General features: G+C 35.0%; 1 protein-coding gene across 4 annotated transcripts in view; it reads left to right on the top strand.

Annotated features, from left to right (window-relative positions):
- Positions 1–24,235, top strand: part of WDPCP (WD repeat containing planar cell polarity effector) — a 291,160-nt gene that overhangs the window by 236,848 nt on the left and 30,077 nt on the right. For all 4 annotated transcript variants that reach the window (XM_021087467.1, XM_021087466.1, XM_021087464.1 and 1 more), the window contains one exon: positions 21,093–21,156. In XM_021087467.1, coding sequence (XP_020943126.1) covers positions 21,093–21,156 — 64 coding nt within the window. The remainder of the gene's footprint in view (positions 1–21,092; positions 21,157–24,235) is intronic.

Below are 24,235 nucleotides of genomic sequence, written 5' to 3' on the forward strand. Positions count from 1 at the left end.
AGAGTTCAGGGAGGCCAACACAGCTGGAATTTGTGAATTTGTGCTCAGCAAAGAAAGAGCCCTAGAAATTTACATAAAGATCATCTAGAGTCTTGGGCTGAATACTAAGCTGTGCGTACTTAGGCTGGGCAAAGGACAATGACAGGACAGGTACAGGTCTCCCAAGAATCTCTGCTGTATCATAATTGGCTGGGAGCAGCCTTTAGGGAATATAGGCTCAGTGCAAATGCAGTGATGAATTTCAGATCACAGCAGCTGAAGCTATTGGTGTATATTTTTTCTTGAAGTTAGAAATCTGAGAGGTGGATTCTTGAGATTACCATTATCTACCCTTTGGCTATATGGATCTATTTTTCCATATAAACTCAGAGAGCAGCTACTTGATGGAAACAGGAGACAAAGTGGGAGGTTAGTGAGATAAAATGCATCCATTGTGACTGCAGTTTGTCTCATGGTCGCAGAAATACACTCTCCCTTATCCACTATCCACTTCATTTCTCCTTGCGCTGTTTTCCCTGGCACTCAGGCATTTCCACTTTAGTATTGCCCATCATTTTTTCAGGCTTCTAAGAGCCATTCCGCAGCAGTTGGTACTATCCTTTGTGGTCCTTAATGGGAAATTTACTATCCTGAAAAAGTGCTGCCCACAATAATGATTTCTTTTTTATCCAGTATTCCATTCTAACTCCCCTGTTCCTGCTGGCACATGCTAGCTAATACTTTCAACTCTTTCAGTTTGTGGTCTCCTATCTTATCAGGTCCAGCATGTTCTCAGCTAAATTGTGCTGAGATTTAACTCTAGTTATCAGCCTAGCAACCTGGAGAGGAATAGGGGCATTTACTGAGGGGAGGGAATATCTTTTGCATGTTAGGGAGAGATCTCCACAGAATCTCCTAGCACAGAGGAAGAGCAATCTCAGATTCAGGCAGTCTGCTAACTCAAGGCCAACCATCCAAATTTACCTACCTATGTATCAGTATCTCAAGTGTTCTCAGGCAGGGCTTAACTTTAGCAAAGCAGATCTGCCTTGATGGACTATTGAAACATCTCTGGAACACTGTGATCTTAACAGTTAGGTCTCCCACCTGTCAATTGTATCTGCCATTCAAATGTGGAAGATAAAGACCTCTATAAGCTACCAGAGTGGCTCTCTGGCTGTCACACTCAGCCATTAACTCTAAAGAGCATTCACTTTCTCATTATGCTTCCTCAGGGCATAAACACAAGTTAGTAATCAGCCTATGCCACTGTCTACTTACTAAACACTGCCCATCCACAGCCACCAACCCCATTCTAGAATACCACTGAGCAGTTTGAAAGAAGGTTTGGTAGGCTATCAGGTGTCCTCAAGCCAATGTTACCCACCTGAAGAATCCAGTGTCACTCAGGAGTGGACTGCTGTGGTACTCCTACTGCCCTCTTTCATTGCCTACAAGCAGCTTGTGGAAAATGTAGCCCTAACACACAGTCACATCAACACATTTTAAAATGGAATTCAGATATACTCCCTGCAGTAGGAGATATTCTCATAAATGCCACATTGGGGGTCTATAAAAAGAAGTGGGAGAGACATCGTGAAAACAGCAGAGTAGAGAGCTCCAAGAATCAGTCCCTCCATTGAAGCAAACATTAAGCAAACAAAAACTGACAGAAATAACTTTTTTAAAACTCTAGAATCTAATTTTTAAACTTGTGGTAATCAGAGTAGTACTTAATAAAGACAGAGATTGCTAACTTTTGGTAGGAAAGCATTGCTATAGGAGTTCCTGCTGTGGCAGAGTAGATTAAGAATCCAGTTGCAGCAGCTCGGGTCACTGTGGAGGCATGAATTTGATCCCCAGCTTGGTGGAGTGGGTTAAAGGATCTATGTAGGTTGCAGCTATGGTTCAGGTTCAGTTCCTGGCAAGGGAACTTCCATATGCCGCAGGTGTGGCCATTAGGGGAAAAAAAGTATTGCTGCATTTTTGTTTATATACCTATCTAACATCCCTCATTCCCCAGTGTGACAGTGAACAAAGGAGACAGTGGTCAGCATTTCTAATGCCAGCCAGCTGGCACCAGAGGGCCACTATTGAACTTGTCCTCAAAAACTGGTATTATTTTGATCAGCCTTGTGGTTTCCAGAGGGATGAGTACAGAAGCTTGGCTTTGTTTCACCTCCCTCTAGCTGGTACAACATTTTTGGCAAAAGCATTTGTGTATGTCAGAAACATTTAAATTCATATAATGTGCATAGCTCTCTCACAGGCAAGGGATAGAAAGTGGGGAAAGCAGCAGAAAGACCAAAAGATCTGAGAGAGAGAAGGCTTAGGAGAGGATATTTGAGGGAATAAGGTCCTCAAAGGACTACTTCATAAACCAGGGAATCAGGGGTGCAACACACATGCCCAGAGGTGGATGCATGCTTCTAAAAGATCTGAACGAACCCCAGACTTAAAACCCTGAAGGACCTTTGGTCTCTGCATAAACAAGAATGGAAGGCTGAAGTTGAATTGTACATAGGTAGTCTGGCTAAGCAGTGGAAGAGTGCCTTAGCTCAGAGGCAATCTACAAAGATTGAGAGAACGCGTTTTTGTTGCTTTAGGATTTTAAAAAAATCTTTCACATCAATCTGTCAGGATTTTAAAAATACCTGTCTGATTGCTGAGATAGTGAAATAGGGATATCAGTTATCATATATGTCAATGCATATAGGCTTTGCAAAAGTAATTTTAAGAATGTCAGTAAACAAATGGATGACTGCCTTCAAAAGCAACAACAGCAAAACATGAAAAATATGATTTTGAGTTATCACATTATTATGTTCAAAACATCATCTGGATTCCAGCCTCCAGTAGCCCAGCACTAAAACCAGGGTCTCACAGTCAGCCACCTTGTGACCCAGTCCTACCAACCGTCATCTGGCACCCTTTACCCAAGGCAGGATTGGGCACCCAACTAGCCTAAGGGCCAAGTAAGCCTACCAGTCTTCCCAAATGGTCAGCCCACCACAACAGAAAAATCCATGCAGCCCTCACATGGAGAATCCCTAGAGCATATACCTCTGGTGACTAGAGGGGAGTGTGCTGCTATGACACATAGGACATCTCCTACAAAAGGTCATTTCACCAAGGTTGGAAAATGTAACCAACCTATTAGATACATAAAAATAAAAACAGCTAGTTTGGCAAATGAAGAGACCAAGCATCAAGTTCCAAACAAAGGAACATATAAAACCTCAGAAGAATAAGTAAAGATAGGCAGTTTATCTGAGAAACAGTTTAGAGTAGTGATTATAAAGATGAGCAAAAGGATCTCAGGATAAAAACAGATGCATAAAGCAAGAAGTTAAAAATCTTAAAGAGTTGGGAAATATAAAGAAAAATCAAAGGGAGATGAAGAGTATGACAAATGAAATGCAAATACACTAGAAAGAATCAACACTAGATTAAATGATACAGCAGAATGGATCAATGAGCTGGAAGAGTAGTGGAAATCACTGACAATGATCAGGAAAAAAAGAATGAAAAGAAATGACAATTTAAGAGATCTCTGGGACAATAGCCAACACACAAATATTTGCATTATTGGAGTCTCAGAAGAGAAAATGGCAAAGAACATATATTTGAATACATAATAAATTAGCTAAAATTTACCTGGCTTGGGAAAGGAAACAAAAATCCTGGTACAGGAAGCACAGAGAGTTCCAAAGAGGAACACATGAGAGGACACACTGTAATTAAAATGGCAAAAATTAAGACAGGGAATATTAAAAGCAGCAAGGAAAAAGCAACAAGTTACATGCAAGGGAACTCCTAGAGTCTGTTAGCTTACTTTTCGGCAGGAATTCTGCAGGCCAAAATGGAGTGGCATGACATACTTAAAGTAAGCAAAAGGAAAAACCTGCAACCAAGAATACTCAGCAAAGCTTGCCTTCAGATTTGATGTAGAGCTCAGAAGAAACAGAGAAACAAAAGCTGAAGAGTTAGCATGACCAAACCAGTTTTACACAAGATGTTAAAAGAACTTCTATAGGCAAAAGTCACAACTAGAAACATGAAAATTATGAAAGAAAAAACCTCATCAGTAAAGGCATATATATATATAGTAAAGGTAAGAAATCACTCACGCACAAAGCTAATAGGGACATTAAAAGCAAAACTAGTAAAATCATATATATCCACAAAAGCTGTTAAGGGATACACAAACAATTAGATGTAAAATATGGTATCAAAAACAGTAGTCATGAGGGGAGAAGAGTACAAATGCAGGACTGTTAAAATGATTTTGAAATTAAAACAATCACATACATATAGCTCATAAACCTCCTTTGAACCATAAATTAAAAACTTAAAATAGATACACATAAAAAAAGGAAAACTAATCCAAAGAAAACACTAAATATAGTCATCAAAGTCAAGTCACATGACAAAAAAGAAGGGAACAAAGAAGTCCTGCAACTAAAACAACTAAGGGCAATAAGAACATACATATCAATAACTACTTTTCATGTAAATGGACTAAAAGCTCTAATCAAAAGCCATCAAGTATCCCAAGACAAGATTCATATATATATGCTGCTTGGAAAAGAGTCACTTCAGATCTAAAGACACAGACTAATTGAGGAGGTGGAAAATGATATTCCATCAAATGGAAAGCAAAAGATAGCTGGGGTATTAAGGAATAAATATTTTTCAAAAGAGGACATGCAGATGAGCAAGAGACATAGGAAAAGATGCTGAGCATTGCTAATAATCAAGGAAGAGTAAATCAAACCCACAATGAGATATTACCTCACACCTGTAAGAATGATTATTATCAAAAAGAACACAAAAAATGTGGGTAAGAATGTAGAAAAAAGAGAATACTTGTACAATGTTGGTGGGCATATAAATTGGTGGAGCCACTGTGGAAAACAGTATGGAAGTTTCTCAAAAAACTAAAAATAGAACTGCCATATGACCTAACAATTCCACTTCTAAGTATATATCCAAAAAAACCCAAGAACCACTAATTCAAAAAGATAAATGTACTCCATTGTTTACAGCAGCATTATTTATAACTGTTATGATACAGAAGCGGCCTAAGTGTCCATCACCAGGTGGACTGATAAAGGAAAGTACTGTAAGAATCTAAAAAATAAAAAACTAGTGAATATAAGAAAGAGAAAGAATAAGATTCACAGATATAGGGAACAAATTAGTGGTTACCATCAAGGACAGAGAAGAGGAGAGGGGTAATATAGGGGTAGGATATTAAGAGGTACAAACTATTGTGTAAAATAAGCTACATGGCTATACTGTTTAACCATGTAGCTTATAGCTCTGTATAATCATGTATAACATAGCCAATATTTTATAACAACTATCAATGAAGCGTTAGCTTTAAAAAATGTAAATCGCATTATTTTATACCTGTAACATATAATTTTGTACATTAAATGTACTCAAAATTAAAAAAAAATCTTAAGTAGCCATAATTATATCACACTACTAGCAGGGAAGTTTACAGCACTTCAAGCTTACTTTAAGGAACAAGAAAAATCTCAAATAACCTAACCTATACCTGCAGTAGCTAGAAAAAAAAAATCAAAACCTAAACTTAATAGAAGGAAAGAAATCATAAAGATCAAAGTAGAAATAAATCAATTAGAAACAAAAACAAAAGAACCTTTAGCCAGTCATCAAGAAAAAAGAGGGTCCAAATCAATAGAATCAAAATTGAAAAAGGAGAAACTACAACCAACACCATAGAAATACAGAGGATCCTAAGAGACTACTATTGAAAGCTATATGTCAACAAAATGGACAACCTAGCAGAAATGGACAAATTCCTAGAAATGTACAATCTCCCAGATATAGGGGGCATATAAGTGGTTATCAGTGAGGAGAGGAAAAAGGGGGAAGATTAAGCATAAGCTGATAGATACAAAATAAATAAGCTACAAGAATATATTAATGACACCAGAAACACAGCCAATATTTTATAATAACTCCAAATAGAATATAAACTTTATATGTTGTGAATCACTTTCTTGTATATCTGAAACTTTTATAATACTGTACATCAACTATACCACCTTAAAAAAAGATAGTCCTAAACAACCAAAGAAGAAATTATACTGTCACATTTGAGAAAAATGAAAACAAAAAAAAAAGCATACTGAAACTTATGTGATATGGCATAAGTAAAGTTCAGAGAGAAATTTAAAGCTATAAATGCCTACATTAAAAAGATAAGGACTCAAATCAGTATCTTAACTTTACAACATAAGGAACTAGAAGAAGAAGGGCAAACTAACACAAAGATAGACTAGAGATAAATGCAATAAAGAAGAGGAAAATATAGGCAATTAAACTAGTACTTGATCTTTGAAAATATCAAAAAATTGGACAAACCTTTACCTAAACTTAAGGGAGAGAGCAAGAGGTGGAGAGAATATGAGTGAATACAAAATTAAAATAATGATAGTTTGCACATTACACCAACCTTCTAGAAATAAAAAATGGTTATAACACAAGACTATGAACAATTATGTGCCAACAATATGATAGCATAAATAGAATGGATAAATTTATCCAAACATTCAAACTGCCAAAACTGACTCAAAGACAATTTGAACAGAGTAAAGAAATCAAAACAGTATTCAGATATCTCTAAACAAATGTTCAGGAATTCCTTAAAATCAGTTATTTTCAAATTCTTGCAAAAACTAGAAAATGAAGATTATCTAACTCATTTTTTGAGGCATTACTCTGATACCACAAGCTAAAGACACCACAAGAAAAGGACACTACTGACTAGTGTCCCTGATGGAAAAATCCTCAACAACCGAAAACTGGCAAACCAAATCCAACAACATAGCAAAAGGATTTTTCATCATGACCAAAAGGGTTTTATCCCAGAAATGCAAGCATGGATCAACATAAGATCTATCCATCACATAAATAGAATGAAGGGAGAAAAACACATGATCATCTCAATTGAGGCAGAAAAGTATTTTACCAAATATAGTACTGGTAAGTAAGTATTTTACCTTAATTTAAAAAACCCTCATTAAACTATGACTAGAGGGAAATTTCCTCAACAAGATAAAGGCCATTTATGAAAAGCCCACAACTAACATCATGTCTAGTGGTTAGAGACTAAAAATTTCTCCCTGAAATAAAGAACAAGACAGGAGGTCCACTTTCACCATTGCTATTAAATATTGCAGAAAGGTCTAGCCAGAATATTAAGAAAGAAAAAGAAATAAAATACCCAAATTGGAAAAGTACTAAAATCATCTCTACTTGCAAATGATTCTATATTTTTAAAAAATCCAAAAGAATGCACGTGAATACTACTTACTAACAATGAATTCAGCAAGGTTGTAGGATACATAATCAACACACACACACAAAAGTTACATTTCTACACACCAGCAATTAACAATCCAAAAGTAAATCAAAATACACTATTCTTTCGTTTGTTTTTTGTTTTTTTTTTTTGTTTGTTTTTTTTTTTTTGTCTTTTGTCTTTTCTAGGGTCTTGGCTGTGGCATATGGAGGTTCCCAAGTTAGGGGTGCAATTGGAGCCGCAGCTGCCGGCCCACGCCACAGCCACAGCAACATGGGATCCAAGCCACGTCTGCAACCTACAACACAGCTCACGGCAATGCCAGATCCTTAACCCACTGAGCGAGCCAGGGCTCGAACCCACAACCTCATGGTTCCCAGTCAGATTCGCCAAGCACTGAGCCACGACGGGAACTCCAAAATAAACTATTCTAAGAGCTTCCAAAAGAATAAAATTCCTACAAATAAATTTAACACAGGATGTGAAAGACATCCATACTGAAAGCTAAAAAATATTGCTGAAAAAAACTAAAGAAAATTTAAATAAATGCAAAGACATCCCATGTTCGTAGATGGGAAGACTTTACTATTTGTAAGTTAGCAGTGCTACCCAAACCAGTCTAGAGGTTCAAAGCAACCCCTACCAAAATTTTAATGGCTTTTTTCCCCCAGAATAGAAGTCAGTCCTCACATTCATATGAAACTGCAAAGGGCCCCAGTAGTCCAAACAATATTCAAAAAAGAACACAGTTGGAAGACTCACTTTTTTTTCTGAAATTATTTTAAAAAATTTATTATAGTTAATTTACAGTGTTCTGTCAATTTCTGCTGTAAAGTGCCCCAATTATATATACATTCTTTTTCTCACATTATTCTCCATCATGTTCCATTACAAGTGATTAGATATAGTTCCTCACATTTTCTAATTTTAAAACTTACTCCAACTGTTCTTTATGCAATTGCTAATGTAATTCAATGCAGAGGCAACAGTCTTTTCAAAATATGGTGCCACAACGACTAAATACCCATATAGAGCAAAGAACAAATCTTGTTGTTCCTCCTCAAAACAACAGAAAATGTACTTGAAGTGGAACAGAGCCCTTAATATAAAAGGCAAAAGTATAAAAATTCTCAAGTGAGAGGAGTGACATCATCAATATGGCAGATAAGATTATTCTGCCACCTTACCTCCAAATAACACTGATTTAGATGAACAACCATGAACCAGAGTGCCTTTGTGGAAGTCTGGGTGTCTAGTGGAGAAGTTAAACAGCACACCATTGGAAAACAAAGAGTGTGAAATTGAGTGCACTGAGTAAGGTTAGGGGACTGTTTCACTTTACCTGTATCATTCCCTACCCTATGTGGCACAGCTCAGTGACAAATGAGCCCTTCTCATCCCATCATTAAGTGAGAGCACATGAACAAGATTGAAAAATCAAGGAAACATGACAGAGGAACATGAAAATTTTAAGAGTAATAGAAATTGTTTTAAAAATTCTGGAGGTGAGAAAATGAATTAAATGAAAAATTTAGAGAGTATCAACAACAGACCTGATAAAGCAGAAGAAAGACTCTTTGAGATTAAAAAATAAGTTACTTGAAATTACCCATTTAGAGGAGAACAAAAAAAAGAAGAAGAAAGCCTACATGAATGATGAGATACCATAAGGAAAATAATTTGTGCATTATTGGAATCCTAGAAGGAGCAGAGAGGAGAAAGTGGTAGAAAACTTATTTAAAGAAAATATAACTAATAACTCTACAAATCCGGAGAAAGATTTGGACATCAAAGTTCATGAAGCTCATAGGTCCCCAGGAATTTTAACTGAAAAAGATCTTCTTCAAAACACGTTATAATTAAAGTTTCTAATGCCAGAGATAAACAGAAAACTTAAATGAACAGGAGGAAAAAAAAAAAAAAAAACCTCACATACAAAGAAACCCCTATAAGGCAATTTGTGGATTTCTCAGCAGAAACTTTACAGGCTGGGGTGACAAATTTCAAATGGTAAAAGAAAAAAACTGCCAACTAGAAATACTTTATCCAACTAGCTGTTGAGAGATAAAGACTTTCCCAAATTAAAAAAAAAAAAAAGAAAAGAAAAGCTGAGGAATTTCGGCACTAGACCATCTTTGTAACAAATGCTGAGTTATTCAGTGTGAAATGAGAAGATGCACACTAATAACCTAAAGGCATGGAAATATAAAACACACTGCTAAAGGTACGTATATAGTCAAATTCAGAGTACTCTAATACTGTATTATAGTGATGTGTTAATCACTAAACCCTAATGCAGAGGTTACAGAATGAAATTATTAAATCTTATAATATTTTAAAAGATACATGCTATAAATAGATATGAATTGTGACATCAAACACATGTGAGGAGGGGAGTAAAGGCGTAAAGTTTCTGTATGTGATTGAAGTTATCAGCTTAGAATAAACTGTTATATCTATAAAATGTTTTATATAAGCCTTATGGTAACCACAAAGCAAAAACCTATAGTAGATACAAAAAAATAAAGAAAAGGATATCAAAATATACCATCACAGAAAAAAATCAATTCACAGGGGAAGAAAGCAAGAGAGGAAAAAAGGGACAAGGGAAGTACAAAACAACCAAAAAATACTATGGAGATGATGCTAATAAGTCCTTACTATCAATAATTTAAATGTGGCATAGAGTGGCTGAGTGGATTAAAAAAAAAAAAAAAAGACCCATCTATAGACTGCCTACCAGAAATTCAACTCACAACAGCTTCAGTACACACATAATCTCAAAGGGATAGCAAAGATATTCCATGCAGGTGCAAACCAAAAGAGAAAAACAGAGCTGTACCAGACAAAATAGAGTTCAAGTAAGAATTTTAATAAGAAACAGTCACTGCCCCAACAGCGACTATCCACACAATCAGCAGATTAGCTAGAAGAGCTGGCTGCCTGTTGTCCTGTGGAACATAACCATGGGGCAATATTTTGATATTACTCTCAAGTCCTCAGTGAAGATTCACATGCCATTCATGTCAATGACCAGACATAATGTCATAGTCATTAGAAGTTTATTTCAAGTATATCGAAAGAGATAAAAATATTTATGTAGTATACATTTTATTTTATTTTTGCTTTTGAGGGCTGCACCATGGCATACGGAGGCTCCTGGCTAGATCAAATAGGAGCTACAGCTGCTGGCCCAGGCCACAGTCACAGCAACTCAGGATCCAAGCCACATCTGCAACCTACACCACAGCTCACCACAATGCCAGATCCTTAACCCACTGAGAGAGACCAGGGATCGAACCCACAACCTCATGGCTCCTAGTTGGATTCATTTCCACTGTGCCATCACAGGAACTCCAATACACTTTAAAATTAAACATGGCTCTTTTAAAACAGGACATTTATCAAATTGGACCTTATACTATGTATCCATATATGCAGTTGGAGATTTTATCTGGCTGTAAATAAATGCATTTTATAGCAAAAAGGAAAAAACGTAACAAGTGACAAAGAAGGTAATTATATAATGATAAAAGGGCCAAATCCTTAATAGGATATGACAATTATAAAAATATTTTCATACAATGTTAGAGAACATAAATATTGTAGGTAACAACCAACAGATCTGAAGGGAGAGAAAGACTACAGTAATCAAAGGGAACTTCAGTGCCTCATTAGAACAAAAGAGATTTCACCCCGATAGACAGTCACTAAGGAAACATTGCATTTAAACTATACTTTAGACTAAATAGGCCTAGCATATAGAACATTTTATTCAATAGCAGCATAATGTGTATTATTTGCAAGCATACATGGAACATTCTCCAGAATAGATCATATGTTAGGTTAGAAAACAAGTCTTAGCACATTTAAGAGGACTGAAATAATACTGCATATCTTTTCTGACCGAAATGGTATGATATTAGAAATCAGTAATTGGAAGGAGACTAGAAAATTCACAAATACGTGGAAATGGGGGGAAAAATACACCTGAACAACAAATGGTTCAAAGAAGAAATCAAAAGGGAAGGCTAAAATACCTTCGAACAAATGGAATCACAATATACAACAACTTATGTGATGCAGAAAAACAGATCTAAGAGGGAAGTTTATAGGAATAAATGCCTACGTTATGAAATATGAAATATCATAAATAACCTAATGCCACACTTCAAGGAACTAGAAAAAACAAATGAAGCCCAAAGTTAGCCGAAGGAAGGAAACAGATCACCACAGGAATAAATGATATAGAGACTAATATGACAATAGAAAAAATAGGTGAAACTAAGAGATGGCTTTTTGAAAAAGATAAGCAAGATAGAAAAACCTTTGTTTAGACTTACCAAGGAAAAAATGAGAAAAATCAAGTAAAATCAGAAAGAAGTTCCTGTTGTGGCTCAGTGGTTAACAAATCCAGCTAGGAACCATGAGGTTGCAGGTTTGATCCCTGGCCTTGCTCAGTGGGTTAAGGATCCAGCGTTGCCGTGAGCTGTGGGGTGGGTCGCAGATGTGGCTCGGATCTGGCGTTGCTGTGGTGTAGGCTGGTTCCCCTAGCCTAGGAACCTCCATGTGCCGTGGGAGCAGCCTAGAAAAAGGCAAAAAGACAAAAAAAAAAAAAATCAGAAACTAAAGAAGAGATGTTATAACTGATACCACAGAAACAGAAAGGATCATCAGAGGCTACTATAAATAGTTATACATCATCAATAGGACACCTAGAAAAATGAGTAAATTTCAAGAAACATAATCTACCAAAACTGAATCATAAAGAAAAAAGTTTGAACAGACCAATAACAAGTAAGAAAACTAGATCACTCACTAAAAACCTCCCAGCAAAGTAAAGCTCAGGACAGAGGGTTTCAATGGTGAATTCTAACAAACATTTAATAATCCTGTAAGTCAGTATTCCTGACGAATATAGATCAGCAATTCTCAACAAAATACTAGTAAACCAAATTCAACAACACATACAAAAGATCGTACACTATGATCAAGTGGTATTTATCCCTGGGATGCAAGGATGTTTCAATATATGCAAATTAATAAATAAAACACATTAACAAAGATAAAAGTCATATGATCCTCTCAATAGATGCAGAAAAACCATTTGACAAGTTTAATCATCCTTTCATGATAAAAACTCAAAAGATTGTGTATAGAAGGAACTTAATATCATAAATGTGTTACACTGCAAGCCCATAGGTAACATTGTGAAAGACTGTAAAGTGTCAATGAATGAAAGTTTTTCACTAAGGTCAAGAACAACATGAGGATGCCACTCTCACCACTCTTAATTCAACACAGTAGTAGAAGTCCTAGCCAGAATATTTAGGTAAGTAAAAGAAATAAAGGCATCCAAACAAGAAAGGAAGAAGTCATCACTCCTTTTAGATGATACAGGCTTAAATATAGAAAATCTCAAGACTCCACCAAAAAACTGTAATAACTAAATTTTTTTTGTCTTTTTAGGGCCACATTCACAGCATATGGAGGTTCCCAGGCTAGGGGTCAAATCAGAGCTGCAGCTGCCAGCCTACACCACAGCCATAGCAACACCAGATCCTGAGCCACGTCTGCAACCTACACCACAGCTCACAGTAATGCCAGATCCTTAACCCACTGAGCAAGGCCAGTGATCAAACCTGTGTCCTCATGGTTACTAGTCAGATTTGTTAACCACTGAGCCATGACAGGAGCTCCGTAATAACTAGTTAATTCAGTAAAATTGAGGTTACAAAATCACTATACAAAAATCATTTGTATTTCTATACACTAAGAACAAACTATCTGAAAAAGAAATGAAATAATCTCAATTAGAGTAACATCAAATCAATAAAATACAGAGGAACAAATTTAACTAAGTAGGTTAAAGATATGTATACTGAAAACTAGCAAACATAGGTGAAATAAATTAAGGACAATAATAAGTAGAAGATATCCCATATCTATGGATTAGAAGAATAATATTTAAATGTCCATACTACCCAAAGGCATCTATGGATTCAATGCAATCCCTATAAAAATTTCAATGGCATTTTCACAGAAATAGAAAAAATGATGTTAAAATTCATAAGGAACCACAGGAGACTCCAAATAACCAAAGCAATCATGAGCAAGAATAAGGCTTGAAGCATCGTGTTTCCAAGTTTCAAACTATATCGCCAAGCTATAATGATCAATATGGCATGTTACTGAGATAGGACTGACATAGTCCAGTGGAACATTATCAAGAGCCTGGAAAGAAACCCATACATGTAAAGTCAATACTAACAAGGGAGCCAAGAATACTCAACTAGGAAGTAATGGTTTCTTCAGTAAAAGGTGCTGGGAAAACTGGATATTCATATGCAAAAGAATGAAACTGGACCCCTATCACCAAACAAATATAACCTTAAAATGGACCAATGACTTAAATGTAAGACCTAAAATGGTAAAACTCAAGGAGAAAATATAGGGAAAGAGCTCTGTGACATAGGTCACAGCAGTGATTTTTTGGATATTGCAACCAAAGAACAAGCAGCAGAGTAAAAATAAACAATTGGGGCTGTACCAAACTACAAAGCCTCTACACTGATAAAGAAACAACAAATTGAAAAGGCAGTCAACAGGATAGAGAATATATCTGCAAACAACATATCTGATAAGATGTTAATATCCAAAGTATATAAGAAATTCAGACTAATCTAAAGCAAAAAAAAAAATTAAAAATGGACAGGGGATCTGAACTGACATTTTTCCAAAGACATACAAATTGCTAACATGTAAATACAGGTATTCAAAATCAACATTCATCAGGGAAATGCAAATGAAAACCACAATAAGACATCACCCCATACTTGTTAGAATGACTATTATCAAAAAGACAAGAAATAACAAGTATTGGCGAGGGTGTGGAATATAGGAAACCCTAATGCCCTGTCAGTTAGAAGGTAAATTGGTCCAGCTCTTATAGAAATAGTTTAGAGGTTCCTCCAAAAAATTTATTTATTTATTTATTTTTTGTCTTTTTGCTATCTCTTTGGGCCGCTCCCGCGGCATATGGAGGTTCCCAGGCTAGGGGTCGAATCGGAGCTGTAGCCACTGGCCTACGCCAGAGCCACAGCAACGTGGGATCCGAGCCGCGTCTGCAACCTACACCACAGCTCACGGCAACGCCGGATCGTTAACCCACTGAGCAAGGGCAGGGACCGAACCCGCAACCTCATGGTTCCTAGTCGGATTCGTTAACCACTGCGCCACGACGGGAACTCCCAAAAAATTTAAAATAGAACTTCCATATGATCCAGCAATCCTATTTCTGATATATAGTATATACCTGAATGAAATAAAATCTTGGAGAGAGATCGGTACCCATGTTCATTGCAGCATTATTCACAATAGCCAACACAAGGAAACAAAGTGTCCATTGATGGATGAATGATTCAGTGCAATCCCTATCGAAGTACAATGACAATCTTCAGAGAGCTAAAACAACCCAACTGCCTTATTTTGGTAATCATTTTGTTACAGGTGTGTTTCAGAACACATTGTACACCTTAAACCTACACGCCAGTATATGTCAACTATATCTCAGTAAAACTGTGGGAAAATAAAAATTTTTTAAATTTATGAAACTAGGAAAATAGGTAGAAGAAAAATATTAATAACATTGATATAAAGATTTCTAACATACAATGCCAAAAGCACTAATCACACAATATTAGAAAAGAATGGACTTATCAAAGTTGGAAGCTTCTGCTCTTCAAATGACTCCATTAGGAAAAGGCAAGGCACAGACTGGGTGAGAATATTCTCTATATGTATATTTCATAAGAGTGTTATCCAGAATATGTAAGGAACTATTACCACTTAATAAAACAATTCATGTTAAAAAATGGGCGAAGATATGAAGAGACACTTCACCAGAGAAGAGCTATGGATGTCTAATGAGCACATGAACAGTCAAGATGCTCAACATCGTTAGTCCTCAGAAAAATATAAGTTACACCCATAAGCAGAAAGTACTATAAACCCATTGGAAGGATAAAATAAAAAAAGACCAGGTGTTGGGAAGGATGTAGATATACTGGAAATTTTCTGTATTGCTAATGGATATATAAAATGCTATATAACCATTTTGAAACATTATTTAGTAGTTCCTTATAATTTAAACATACACATACCATGACCCAGCAATTCTCATCTTATGTTCATTTTTTTCCCAAGAGAAATGAAAACACATCTACACAAAACTTGTACATGAATATTCATAGCTGTGCTATCAATAATTAGGGCCAAGTAGGAAAACTTTCATACTACCATCAACTTGTGATGGATAAATAAATTGTTGCATAGTCATCCAATGAAAATACTAATCAACAGTTAAAAAAAAAAAAACTACAGATACCTGATCAAAAGTCAGAAACAAAAGACTATATATTACCTAATTCCATTTATATGATACTCTTGAAATGGAGAAGAAAGCGTGACAAAATTTGGTCTACATCTTATTTAATATCACACATATGACATTCTAGAAAGAAGTCAAAACTATAGTGACAGAAACCAGATAGGTTTCTGTAGGTGGGGGAAGGGCAGTGATTGCAAAGGAGCATGTGAAAACTTCTTTGAGATGTTGAAAAGGTTGTATCTTGATTGTGGTTATGTTATGTAATTGCATATGTTTGTTCAAATCCCTAGACCTATTCATTTAAAATGGGTGGGTTTTATCATAAATTATACCTTAATAAAGATAACAATATTCAACACATCTTTACTGAAATAAATGACTTTATATATTGAAAGAGACCATAAATAAATGGGTGACAAGTTCTATGCATCCATTAAATCCACCTTTGTAATAATGTTAAGACTTCTATTTCTTTACTATCTTACTGCTTGGCCTAGCAAAAACTCAAAGAAAAATTTTTAAATTTCCCCCTTTGTTGACAAGCTCACTGATTTAATTCTATTAGAGTTTTTATCTCTGTATTTTTGACTCTATTAAGTGCATCCAAGTTTAGAATTTTTGTATCTTGGAGATATGAAGCTTTCATTATTTTGTTCCTACTCTTTCTGTACCTAATAATTTTTTCTAAAAAACATATACCTGATTATATAGCTACCTCAGCTTTTTTTTTAAAAAAAAGCTTTATTGAGGTTTAAAAAACATAAAATTTATTCATTTGTCTGCAATTCAATGATATTTAGTAATTTGCAGATTTGTAAACCATTACCTTGACCTAATTTTAAAACATTTTTTTCATGCCAAGAAGATCCCTCATGCCCATTTGCAGTCACTCCCTGTTCCCAAGCCTAGCCAACGAATAATCTACTTTATGACTCTATAGATTTGTCTTTTTTGGACATTTCATATTATATTTCACATAAATATAATATACAATATATAGTATGTCATTTCTTTCACTGTTAACATTTTTTAATTCATCTATACTGTAATATATATGAGTACTTCATTCCTTTTTATTGCTGAAAGCTCTTCCATTGTTTGGATATATGTTTTATTCATTAATTCATCAGTTGATTGACATTACTATTGTTTATACTTTTAAGCTGTTATGAATAATATTATTATTTTCTTCTGTTCTTTTACTTTTAAACTTTGTCTTCATGATTTTTAAACTTCATGTTTTTTTTAAACTTTGTCTTCATGTGGCTTTTATAAATAACATAAAACTAGATTTTACCTTTTCAATTTGATAATCTGTCTTTAAACTGGTGAATTTGGTCCAGGTACATGATCATTTTTACATTGAGCTGTTTCTATCTTCCTTTGTGTTTTCTGTCTTTCCAATTTTCCTATGCTTCTTTTGTTTCATTTCTTATTTTTTAGAATACTTCTTGAATTTTTTTCTTTTTCAGTTCCCTCACCCTCAGCCCTACTACCTATATTACTCTTTGAGCAATCTATAAGATCTTTTAGTGGCTATTATTTGAAATTTAACTATGCATAGTTACCAAAATCAAACATTAATTATTATCTTCAACAGTACAAAAAGCAAAGACCTTAGCATTTTGACTCCCTTCCAATTTACATGATATTGCTAATTAGTACTTTCTGATCTTAAAAATATCAAAACATTTGTTTGTGTGTGCATGTATGTATGAGTACATTTATCTACTTGTATATTGAGCAAATCTTTTTTTAAAGACATTCCTTCTTGCTTCTCAGACATTCCTTCTGCAATCATTTTCCTTTTTCCTGAGTTTTATCCTCTGTAAGTCCCTTTATTGAACATCTCTTGAATACTTTCAGTTTTTGCAAACCTGAAAGTGCCTTTATTGTGCTTTCATTGTTGAGAGTTCCACTGTTATACAAGAGTAATGCATATTTTCTCTCTACACTTTGAAAATATGTTCCTTCAAAGATCCTATCTTCTGCCTACCATTGTAGCCACTGAGAGGTCTGGTGTCAGTCTATTTGTAGTCCCTTTGTATGTGATCTGTGTTCTCTCTGGCAGTTTTTAAGATCTTTTTATTTTTGGAGTGCTACATTTCCATAACAGATGTGCATAATTACAGATTCATTTCAGTTTATCCTGCTTGATATATATTGTTCCTCATGTGTTTAATGGATTCATATTATTTATCAGCTCTGGAAAATTCTTATCCTTTAACTTAATTCCCTGATCAGACATGTTAGACTTTTCCATGTTCCCTGTATTGCTTAACTTCTCTTTATATTTTTTCTTTTGTCTCTGTACAACCTTTGGCGTAATTCTTCACTTCTGCATCTTCGCTAATTCTCTTTATGCCAAATTATTTAACTTCAATTCAGTTTTTTTCATTTCCAAAAGTTCTATTTTATTCCTTTAAAAAAATCTTCCTGGTAATTTTAAAGTTATATCCTGTCCTATGTTTATTTTCACAGTTCTGTCACTATTTCTTTAAATATTTTATGCCAAATTATTTTATATTATGAATTTAATAATTCACTTATCTGAAATCCCTGCAAAAGTAAATTTGTTGTTTATTTTCTTTCTGTCTCTTTTTTTTTTTTTTTTTTTTTTTTTGTCTTTTGTCTTTTTAGGGCTGCACCTGAGGCATAGGGATGTTCCCAGGCTAGGGGTCTAATCAGAGCTGTAGCCGATGGCCTACGCCAGAGCCACAGCAATGCCAGATCTGAGCCATGTCTGTGACCTACACCACAGCTCCTGGCAACACTGGATCTGTAACCCACTGAGTGAGGCCAGGGATCGAACCCACAACCTCATGGTTCCTAGTTGGATTCGTTTCCACTGTGCCACTGTGGGAACTCCTATTTATTTTCTAATTATCCATCACATTAGTTTGTTTTCCTTTTTATTCAGTGATCTTTTACTGTGAACTTAAATTTGTTTTAATTTATGGCTATCCTGATGGCTTTTATCAAAAGTGCTTTCATCTAGAGATGAATTTTCTTTTTATTGTTTCTGCCAAAGTCAGGGGCACTAATAACCTGGGATCATTTTAGCCCCTGTCTTAATCAGGCGTAATCAGAAGTCTCAGGCTTAGTACCTTTACTATGAGACTGTTAAGGTCTCATAGTCTTCTGAGGGTGATGGCCGAGAGTAATTCTGCCTTTTCCCCCATTTTTGCTCGCTGCTCAGGGGTCTTTACTCAAGTTTAAATGGAGGGACTTTGGTTGGTTGGTTATTTTTTTTCTGGCCATGCCCACAGATGCAGAAGTTGCAGGGCAAGGGATCAAACCAGTGCCGCTACAGCAACCAGAACCACAGCAGTGAAAACACTGAATCCTTAACCGAGCCACCAGGAACTCCTGGTTGGTTATTTTTTTATTGAGACTGTGGTACCTTGGAGATTTCCTCTTTTTAGAGTCCTATGTTGTATTTTAATAAACAATCTACTTGGGAGCTCCCTTTGATATTTTTTGGTTGACCATACTGCCAGATGCCAATGCCAGTTCTTTCATTTTTATCATAATGTTAATCTTTACCTCTTATCATAGAAAGAATAGTACTTCCTAGCCTGTCTGCCTTAATTACACACTTTCCAATTTCAATTTATCATATATGGTTGCCAAATTGATGTGTCAGTGGACATATTAGACATGTTAAATTTGAGAAACCTAGAAATAAAGTTTTAGTGAGTTCCCTGGTAGCTCACACGTTCTGTCCCTGGCCTGGAACTTCTGCATATTATGGGCACCCCCCCCCAAAAAAAAGAGTTTGTAGCTCTGGAGATAAATGGATCCTAGAGATTTGTCAGTCACTGATGTAATTATCAATGCCATACAATCGGGTAAGGTTACTGGGGAGAGTGGAATGAGTTAGTATAAACAGAATAGAATCACAATATGCCAGCTTCATAGAGTAGGCAGAGAAAAATTAACCTAGAAAGGATACTAAGAATATGAAATCTAAGAAATGGGAAGACAAAGAATGAATCTCCAAATGCAAGATATTGTTTAAAGGAAGGGAAGTTTATAGGGTCAGATGTGGCCAAAAGGGCACATAAGATAAGAACTTTAAGTTTGGACAGAAGAAGATGGATAATTATTATTGCTAGAAAAGTTGCAGAGAAGCGAGAACAAATGCAGAATGGCAGTGAATGTATGGATGAGTGGTACCACTTGCTGATCCTCTGTACTCTTCCTCATTGCATTCCACTTTCACTGAATATATAAATCAGTAAGCTCACTGGAACAAAAATAAACACAATTTCCTTCTGATCTTCCATAGTTGAAAGGGATTCAGGCAAATACTGGAGATACTAGTAAGAAGGGCCAAGAAGGAGATGGGCTAACAGTCATCAAACACAGCATGGAAATTGTGAAGTGTTTCAGTTCTGGACCTGCCAGCTCATATGTAATAATAATAAATATTGTTTGAATTTTTATTCTATTAGCTATTTCACTAATAAAACATGTACTTGTTAATAGTGATTAATATTCCACATTTCTGATATGTTTTACTTGAAATCTCATATTTGTATCATATTTCACAATTTACAACAGAGAACATGTTGTACACCTATAAATGTAATAAAATCCATTAAGTGATAAAAAAACAAAAAAAACAGAACAGCTTGGTTATTTGCTTATTTCTTGAGTCAGAAACTTAACAGTTAAATCTGTTCACTTAGACAAAATAAAAATGACCTTTTATTCCAAAATCCTGTGCAAATTATATGTTCATGACATGTTTTTCTCTCAGGATTTAAAATTTTCTATAGAGGTAATTAATTTAAACTTAAGTTTATCCTCATGTGTTTTAGCCTAAAACTAAACTTTCACCAAAAAAAAATCTCAATTATACCTCAGGGAAAGATACTATGATTGTGATAATAGAGCAGAAAAGTAGCATCTTAAAAAATACTTAGAAACCATTATCATTTTACAACAGCATAGAATGTTTTTCCAAAACTCACAAATATGAGACTTTTGTAAAAATGCAACATTTGACTTCTCAACTTTTATGTAAAAAACATGATTTATTAATTGCTCTTATCCTGCTGTATTCTCCATATCCCCATACTTTTCTCTTACAAAACACATGAAAGTAAAAAAAATAATGAGAAACATACTTCCTAAGCTATCATTCTAATCTGGTTATGTTTATCCTTGAAAGTTGCACTGAAGGCCTCCACAGGCTCTGTGCCTCAGCTCCTCCTAAGTACAATAACACTTCACTTACAGAAGACCCCAGCAGGCAAATTCCCTACTGTTTGAGAACATTTTTCTCATCAGAACAAAAACAATAACACAAGTATAAACTACTGTCTCCTTTTTTTTTTAATTGTGTTATTCACAACATACAATATTTCTCCCTTATAGGTATCAGAGATTTGAAAAGGCATTTCTGTTAGCTGTTGACATTGGTGCTCGTGACCTGTTTATGGTGAGTCATTCCCAGAGATGATTCTGTGCCTTCAGTTCTAAGGCTGAGTAAGTTGTCAGCTTTTGTGACCATTAAAAAAGATTAGTGTCATTTGTGCCTTACATACATGGTGAGAAAGCATTATTCCATCTTGGCTTACAGCTTTGCCTTCATGAAACTGGTCAATAGCCATCTAGTCTCTTTTGACTTGTTGACATTTTCCTTGCCAGACCCAAAGGATTTTTTAATGTTTTCTAAGAATTTATAATTCTTGGACTTTCTCCTCATGTACCTTGATGTGAGGGAATGACACCTTTCTATCTAACAAGCTTAAATGTCTTTCTAATCCATTCTCTGAAGAAGTACAGCTTCAGAAATCAGATCATATGGAGAAACATGTCCCCTAGATCTTGAATGTTCTCAGCTTGTCCTTAGACTTTAATGAGAAGTAACATATGCTGAATGTTTTCACTTGTATTTTTAAAGTGCAAAGGGGATCCAAGAGGATACAAATTCAAATGTGCTTTAATTCTCCATTTATTAGCTATAGAAGAGTAAAATTGACTTGTTTATTACACATCCTTGTGCTGTGTATCAGGTTCGTATTTTATAAGATCTTTCACCATAATGTCATACTCAGGTCAGATAAACAAAGAGGAAGTTCCTGGTTTTTCAGCATATTCTGCTCCATAGAGATTTCACTGTGGAACAGTGAAAACAATAAAAAACAGTAAAATCTCTGGATGGCTCTTGTACCTGTCTCTTCTGTGCAATGAAGACATTATGTAGTTTAAATTGTTTTTTTTTTAAATGCAAAGTATTTATTTTTTTTAATATTTTTTTTTATTTTCCCACTGTACAGCAAGGGTGTCAGGTTATCCTTACATGTATACATTACAATTACATTTTTCCCCCACCCTTTCTTCTGTTGCAACATGAGTATCTAGACATAGTTCTCAATGCTATTCAGCAGGATCTCCTTGTAAATCTATTCTAAGTTGTGTCTGATAAGCCCAAGCTTCCGATCCCTCCCACTCCCTCCCCCTCCCATCAGGCAACCACAAGTCTTCTCCAAGTCCATGATTTTCTTTTCTGAGGAGATGTTCATTTGTGCTGGATATTAGATTCCAGTTATAAGTGATATCATATGGTCTTTGTCTTTGTCTTTCTGGCTCATTTCACTCAGGATGAGATTCTCTAGTTCCATCCATGTTGCTGCAAATGGCATTATGTCATTCTTTTTTATGGCTGAGTAGTATTCCATTGTGTATATATACCACATAAATTAAGTTTTGATGCTTTAGATGTTAATATGGGTTTATGGCATTAGGTCACCTGTCTTGGGAATGAATTTGTTATTTAAACTCTAATTTTGCATGATTCAATTAAATTGTGCTTTCATTGATCATGAAAAAATCTAATTACTTCAGAAGTATGAATCATTTGTTATTTATTTGTTGTATTTTGTTATGTCAAGTTGAGCAGACATATTAGTATACCAGGTCTATGCATGCAGACATCACAGTGTCAGATATTTAGTCCCAACACTTTTCAGCTTTTCTGTTCCCAATGAATTTCCCTCCTTATCTCTACCTTCTCATCTCTGCCATTGCTCACCAGTAAAGGTAGAGTTTCTTCATATGTCTTGATGTTTTTATGTCTGTAGTCCCAATCTTTTTTCTAGCCAAAGTAAGTACTGAGGAGATGAGTATTTAATTGTTTAGTGTGTCTTTCAATGTATTTTTATATTGCTCTGTAATTTCTGCTCTTTAGACTATTAATTAAAACTAATCATCAAAGCCATCTTATAAACTTTTTTCCAAATCATATATCTGTTTCAGCATTTAGTTTCAGTTTAGTCAGTAACAACATAAAGTTTCCATGTTAGTTTAAATCCAAATAGCCTTTCTACTGATAGGTTAACTCTAACCCTAACCCTAACCCATAAGGATGAGTAAAAGATAACAACCTAAAATAAAGGAAGGAGAGAAATAGTTTCATTCACTTTTTTATTTGTAAAAGTGAACAATCATTACTCAAAATGTATATCCTTATTCTTCATATGTATCTTTGCTTAATTATAGCCCAAAGTTTGCCTTAAGGAAAAATTAAAAGCCTTAAGAGAGCATTAAGGCATAAAACAAAGTTCCATTTAAGCTCATGAATCTACTATATATACTTGTTACAATTCCATAATTTACGCTGGAATTGTCTAAAGAATTTATCACATTTTCCAATAGATCAATTATTACTACATAAATTATTGTCTAGCCTATGTACTAAGAAGTACCACCTCTTTGAGTTTAAAAGTTTATAAAATAAACAGGTTTATTCCCACATGTATATTGTCTTCTACCCCCAAGATATATCTTCCTTAAAGAGTTAAAATATTACCACATTGAACAGAATGGGGTCACCAAAAAAGTATAACAGTTAACCCATAAATAGTCTTTCTGCATTAGCTTCTATCAGTGGTTGAGAGATAAAATACATATACACCATAATATCAACAGGCTTTAAATATTAAAAAGTTAATATTAGGGCACTAGACCTGAGGAAATGAGCCAGAAAGGATCCACCTCTGCTTTACACTGTAGCCTAAGTGATCATCTTCTAAACTAGAGGTCAGCAAACTATGGCTTTGCTTTTCTCTAGGATCTTAGTTCTTCAATACTGTCCTGGTAGTTCTCCAGTGTCTTCAAACAGAACTTTTTAAATTATTTTATCCAGTTCTTCTAGTTGCTCTCAGCAAGAGTATTGGTCTTATACGTACTTATTTGGAAATAACTAGAATCAGAAGTTCTTCAGTATATTTTTGGAAGGTGAGTGAATTGTTAACTTGGCACTAGCTGCTTTCCAATCTGGATAACTCCTTGCAGTGTGCTATTATGTTCGAAGCTTTAATCACTAAGATCCATAAATGTCACAAATCCTATTTTTAAGCATGACATATCATCAATTTTATGCCCAAAATGGATCAAATGAAATTTTATAAAATGTCTAATACTAGGGTTTAGTGCTTAATTAAAGCAAAAGCAACCTCGTTGACCATTGCAACAAAAAAGAATAAGATATCTAGGAATACACCTGCATAAGGAAG

Source organism: Sus scrofa, chromosome 3, assembly GCF_000003025.6.
Source record: "Sus scrofa isolate TJ Tabasco breed Duroc chromosome 3, Sscrofa11.1, whole genome shotgun sequence".
Classification (NCBI taxonomy): Eukaryota; Metazoa; Chordata; class Mammalia; order Artiodactyla; family Suidae; genus Sus; species Sus scrofa.